The sequence below is a fragment of the Citrus clementina genome, unplaced genomic scaffold (genome assembly GCF_000493195.1).
Source record: "Citrus clementina cultivar Clemenules unplaced genomic scaffold, Citrus_clementina_v1.0 scaffold_3, whole genome shotgun sequence".
NCBI classification, from domain to species: Eukaryota; Viridiplantae; Streptophyta; class Magnoliopsida; order Sapindales; family Rutaceae; genus Citrus; species Citrus x clementina.
Genome location: NW_006262339.1, coordinates 44,775,690 through 44,781,756, shown reverse-complemented (window position 1 = coordinate 44,781,756; position 6,067 = coordinate 44,775,690). Strand labels below are relative to the sequence as shown.

The 6,067-nt window shown below is 36.7% G+C and overlaps 1 protein-coding gene across 2 annotated transcripts; it reads right to left on the bottom strand.

The window, feature by feature from the left end:
• Positions 1–623: 623 nt before the first annotated feature.
• Positions 624–6,067, bottom strand: LOC18048813. 2 transcript variants are annotated; one of them, XM_024187839.1, is made up of 9 exons: positions 5,793–6,067; positions 5,293–5,357; positions 4,573–4,780; positions 3,009–4,348; positions 2,563–2,736; positions 2,333–2,449; positions 1,870–2,049; positions 1,744–1,790; positions 624–1,280 (listed from the first exon to the last, which is right to left on the bottom strand). In XM_024187839.1, exons 2-9 carry the CDS (start codon positions 5,338–5,340, stop codon positions 953–955), a joined length of 2,442 nt encoding a protein of 813 aa, XP_024043607.1. In that variant the 5' UTR covers positions 5,341–5,357; positions 5,793–6,067; the 3' UTR covers positions 624–952. The 2 variants fall into 2 exon arrangements, with proteins under 2 accessions (XP_024043607.1, XP_006444122.1); XM_006444059.2 differs by having other exon boundaries at positions 5,926–6,067.

The window sequence follows — 6,067 nt, the reverse complement described above, 5'->3', positions numbered from 1 at the left end:
CAGCATCAGCATTCAGCAGCAGCGCAAATTAATGTTAATATTGGTGCTTTCCTGAAACTATTTATATATATTTTTGTACTAGAAGATGATAGGCAAGTTCGACGGGCGGGTATGTTCACTCTGCCTCTGCCTAGTTGTAAATTACTTGTAAGTACTACAAAAAAACTGGGCTACTAATACTATGACCACTTCTTGAACCCCCTCTTGCCGAGGTTCATTGATTCAATCAAACTTTTCATTTCCTTAAGCTCATGTTCATGTTCTATCTATTAACTTAATTAGTGATCCAAGTCTCCACACTTTGACTTTTTACATTGGTTTCGTCACCAAATTGGAGTCGCTAAATAATAAGGAATATTATTAGCAAATGATGACGCAATTTCCCTCCCCAGTGCTTCTTTTATTTGAAAGTAAGTACTTCCTCTACACCTTCTCAAAAAAAAAAAAAAAAAAGTACTTCCTCAACACAATCAACTATTCGAGACTGCCGCAACACATTCACACGTGTAAGGTAAGCCCGATTACTAATTAAAATCTATATCCAACAGAGAACTAGAGAAGATGCCGTATAGAGCAGGCATCTTTTGTTAAAACAAATAACCCATCACTATTGCACTTGGAAGAGAAGGCATTCAAGGTCACTAATTGCAATTCGAATAGAAGGTATTTCAAGAAAGAAGCTTTCCACTGGTTTATTTAAAAACAAAACTTCTATACATCACGGCCAACTGCTATGAATATTATAGTTCTGAATGTATTTACCCCAATGTAAAAAGAGTGATATATAGAATAGTTAGCTGACTCTTTTGATGGGTGAAATTGGGACTCTGTGGTCAACGCAGGAGTATCGTTAGGAATTAGGCGACCACAAAGACCTTAAGCCATATATGCCACCCCCATTTGACATAGAAATCATCTTTAAAAAGTTCCCTCATTCCGCTGTATCCAAAATTTACAAGGCTTTGCCATTCAGTTCCGTTTCATTCTCAAAGAGATCCCACCCATCATCAGAAAGCTGTCTCCAAAAATCTCCAATTTTTTCATCACCTCTGCTTTTCAGTGATTCAACATCAACTGCGGGGGCGGGACTCATCTTCTCAAGGGTCTCAGATGTCAGGTCTTGCTCGGCAACTAAAGAAGCCACGCTTTTCATGGATGAGCCAGAAGAAGCTAAGATGCAAGTAGTCTGGCTTGAGGATACAGACTTGCTTAATGGAACACGCTCATCAAACTTCTCTTTCAGCAACCTCACGTCTTGGCAAATAACCGATATTTCTCCTCTGCCAAAAAACAAAAAATAGACTGCATCAAAATGCCTCTCACCACAATTTTGACAAGACATGGAGTTAAATCCAGGACAGAAACTTTTCATGATCAATTCCGAAAGTACTTCTAAATAGTTTCATTACAGCAGCAAAATAATTAAACAGAACCAAGGTATTCATTGTACTCACAAATACCACTTCAGCAACAAATTATCACCACAACCAAAAACAGGATATGCAACACTCTATGAATGGCGAAGTAAAGGTTCTTATGCAGGCATGACTTACCATTGAAATAAATCATAGAAACATGCCAAACAACCAGGAAATTTCAAAAAATTTCACATAGCTGTCGAGATGCATATAAAGTGATTGGTTCTAGTATTTTTTTTCCGTAGGGATGGAAAACCATCATACCTCGACTTAAATGCAAATCAAACTTCATTTTTTTCAAAAGATAAAGAGAACTAAGACTTACTGCAATGAATCAACCACGCGACCACGGTCCATGAGAAACTCCCGTAACTGCAACAAAATAAAATGATAAAGTCACAAATAATTTGTCTTCCAAAAGATGTATAAACATATATGTGTAGGTAGCAACCTTAGAATTCTCCTCTGCTTGCTGCTGCAGAAGCTTCGATTCTTGGACCACCTTCTCCATGATCACTTCTTGTTCGGCAAGAGAAGCTCGGGCTGACTCTTCCTTTTCAAACTTTTCCTCTTCAGCTTCTTTCCTCATGTCTTCCGCTGCAGCTAGTCGGGCTTCAAGGGTTTCACGCATCTGCAGCAAATTTGCATCCAAAGAATATTTAAGATGTCATAGCCTTGATGAAAAATCATATAAATCTCCTTCCAATGAGACTCACACTTGGAAAAAGAAAAGTATCTAGAATAACAAGACAGTGGTAAGAACCAGATTCTAGAGACATTAATAATTTTTACAACTGAATAAATAAAAGCACAAATGATCAAAGAGTAAGAACCAACTGCAGACTACTATGATTATTCCAAGACCCTACTCATAAGACAATATAAGACATATATGCTGAAACGAGAGACACTACCTCGTCAAGAACTGCAAGCGATTTATCTCTCTCTTCTGACAAACTGAGAAGTCGATTCTGAAGCTCCCTTGCTTCAGTAGCCAAAATTGCTCTCTCTCCATATATTTCTCCTGCATGCTGCCAAGGTTACACAATCTAGGGTCAGCTTTCTAGCTCGCTAATCAAACAGCCACGTTATCAAAATAGTTATCAATTCCAATAACCAGAGGTCCATAAAACTATATTGTTACCATATCATTTGCTTCCTTTGCATGTGCAAGCATCTGTTTGAGTTCATCCATCTTAACAAAAATATCCAGACCTCCCCTTACTGCTGCTGCTTTAGCTTCTTTAGCAGCTCTCTCTTGAATTTCAACTTCTCTCATCATGTTCATTACAGACTCCATAGCCTTGAACAAATTTTTCTGCATCACGAATAATAGTGATTAACTGACTGTCCACAAAGGAATAAATATTACTCTGAAAGGGAAAAGCTAAAATATTAATGAATATTCTAATAACATCCATAGGTGAACTTGATTTCTGAATACTCTAAACACAATCAATCAAATAATCTTTCCAATATTATTTACCTAACAGACATACTAGCACATGAAGATTGTATAGTAGAAAATAAATGTGTAACCAAATTATTTCCAAATTCAAAACTCAAGAACATTTTAAAGAACAAAAGTACCTTATTATATTTGGCATCCTCAATCATCTCTTCAAGGAGATCAATTCTGCAGATTTGGCCAGATCTAGTAACAATGGTAGTAATTGTTGAGTCATCCTCAATATTGCACTTCCCATTCACAGAATTTTCTTGCTTGGACATCAGATCAGAAGAACCATTAGCATCAGGTTTGCCAGAATCAGTAGTGGAGCTTGAACCAACTTCTAAATGAAAACCACTTTCTGACACATCTGATGTATGCTGTTGGACAGATGATGGTAAGCTTGATCCAACTTCTAACTGAAAACCACTTTCTGGAACATTTGATGTATGCTCTTGGACAGATGATGGTACCAACTGAGCAACGGAATTTTCAACCTCAAGGGGAAAATCTAAACACGATCCTACTTCTTGACTTATTCCACAGTTAGAAACACCAATATCAGTGGCCCCAGGGCCATCTAAATCAGTCCAAGCTGTCAAGCTGCCATTAGCAACAGCATTTGATCCAACTTCTGACTGTAAACCACTTTCTGGAACATTTGATGTAACCAACTGAGCAACAGAATTTTCAACCTCAAGGGGACAATCTAAACACGATCCTACTTCTTGACTTATTCCACAGTTAGAAACACCAATATCAGTGGCCCCAGGGCCATCAAAATCAGTCCAAGCTGTCAAGCTGCCATTAGCAACAGCATTTGCTGGCATGACAATTGGAGTATGTTCTGACTCAACCTTAACATCTCTGTATTGGCATACATCTGATGCACGCTCTTGAACAGATGATGGGACAAACTGAGCAACAGAATTTTCAATCTTAAGGGGACAATCAAAACACGATCCTACTTCTTGACTTATTCCAAAGATAGAAATATCAATATCAGTGGCCCCAAGACCATTTGCATGTGCGGAAAGGGTTGGCATGACAATTGGAGTATGTTCTGACTCAAACTTAACATCTGTGTATTGGCCTTTGTCCACTGAAACCACACCATTGCTTTCAGTATTAGCACATGCTCCACCGAGATCATCATTTCCACACTCATTTGGCATAACTGTGGAAGCCTTATCTGACCCAACTTCAACGACACTTTCTGGAGTCTTTCCCAACAAGATCACTTCCTCACTTTCAGGATTCCCGTACAATAGACCACTACTGTCATTAGGATCATAAGATTGTGAAACTGCAGAAGCATTCAATGCCTTATCCAGAGAAACTGAATCAGAATTGGGAGCACATGGAAGATCAGTGCTAGTGGCATATCCAGTGGTTATTGATCCCTGTTCCAAGGAAGAGGGCTGACTTCTATTTCTTCTGCGACGGAAAGTATTTAGCTCCTCATGTTCCTCATGTTCAGCTGCATCTCCAATACAATTTATAATGCAAATAAGTAATATAAATAGAAGAAAACCTAACCCTCATTGGACCTAAATGTAACTAAAAAGGAAAAGAAGACAGGAAAAACCTTCCAAATAAAAAAAACTTACAAGACAGTAAGCACATGACATCATTCAATTAGATTTCGAAAACTTTGGATGATAAAACAACACACAAGTTTTTGAGAAAATTCAAAACCATCACCTATTTCATCACTAGGACGATCTGAAAGACGTCTAAGACTTAGGTCTTTAGAGGAAGTACTGGATGCGGTCCGGTTCGAAATAACAGAACTGGAAGTCAAGCTCTTTTTTGACCAATAAGGAAGAATCTCTGTAAGAACAATAGTAGCGGCAGCATCAGCATCTTTGCTGTGCTCAATAGCAACAGCCTTCAATAGACGTGTATCAATCTGTGCAAAAAATGAGACCATGTTAAAACATTTTTAAAGGGTTCGTATTTTAAAAATAAAATAAAATAAAATAAAATCCAAAAGTTTGCCCACACAAGTCTTGACTCCAAGCAAATAATAGATACTTTTAAGTTCATTGGTTTTGATAAATGCAGAAGACACATTTGTGAAGAACTACATGTTCAAATGAAATTTTTCCAAACAACTATTTCAAGCATGCAAGATAGCCTCATTTACAGAAAACTGATTTCAAATTCTTATTTCAAAAATAAATATGTAGATTCGATAACCATTTTCCAAAGAAATTTGCTTTAGGAAACCAAAAAGTTCTTGGAGAACTAAGAATGAAACTGCAGTATAACACATGTACATCCTCTAAGCATAATTTCTCGTTTAAATATCAATAAAAGGTTTTGAAGTATACAATTGCAATCCAAGAAGAAAGAAATAACCAAAAAACAGTAATGCATTAGTTATGAGTTCAATCCATTATCCGTAGAACAAACTGATACCTGGGGAAACATCTCCATTAAGCACCGATAGACTGCATTGAAACCCATCTTACAGAGCTATTGATCTGCAGAAATTAAATTACAAGAAAATTAACTAATTCCAATAACCAAACGCATTAGGTAAAAATCGTATTTGGTAAATAAAAAATCAAACAAAAATTCGGGTATAAAAGTTCCAAAATCATAAGGGTACAATGCAATAACAAATAAGCACAATTACAATACGCAGTTCAACTCTAAACAAACCCAAAAAAAAAAACGTAATTTAACCCAGCTTAGTCGCTAAGAAAACGCCAAACCAAAGAAATTAAGGAAGAAACCCTAGGTTTCACTTGGAAAACAAAAAACAAAAAAAAAAAAAGCCTCCTAGGATACTAACAGTGACACGAAACACAAAATTGAATGCCAAAATAAAAAAAAATCAATTAATTATAAATTTCAGAAAACGAATCTTTGAATAACATGAAAAGGATAAAAAACAAAAAAATCGTTTCAATTACTTGTGATTAAAATTTCCTTTCGGGTGTTTTCAAAGTGAGGAAGAATATGAAAAGAACGGACTTTTCAATGTTGGGAGAGATGCAGTGTACGTGTGCAGTGATAAGACTAAGATGAAGATGAAGAAATTGGTACCGAATTGTCTGATTGTTTGTTTTCACGGTAAAACACAGAGAAAGAGGAAGAGATTGGTACGCTATTTGTAGTGTTCTTTTATTCGGAATGCAAAATACAAATTGCCTGTTGCGAGGAGACTTCAGCAGCTAAGTAACTGGAC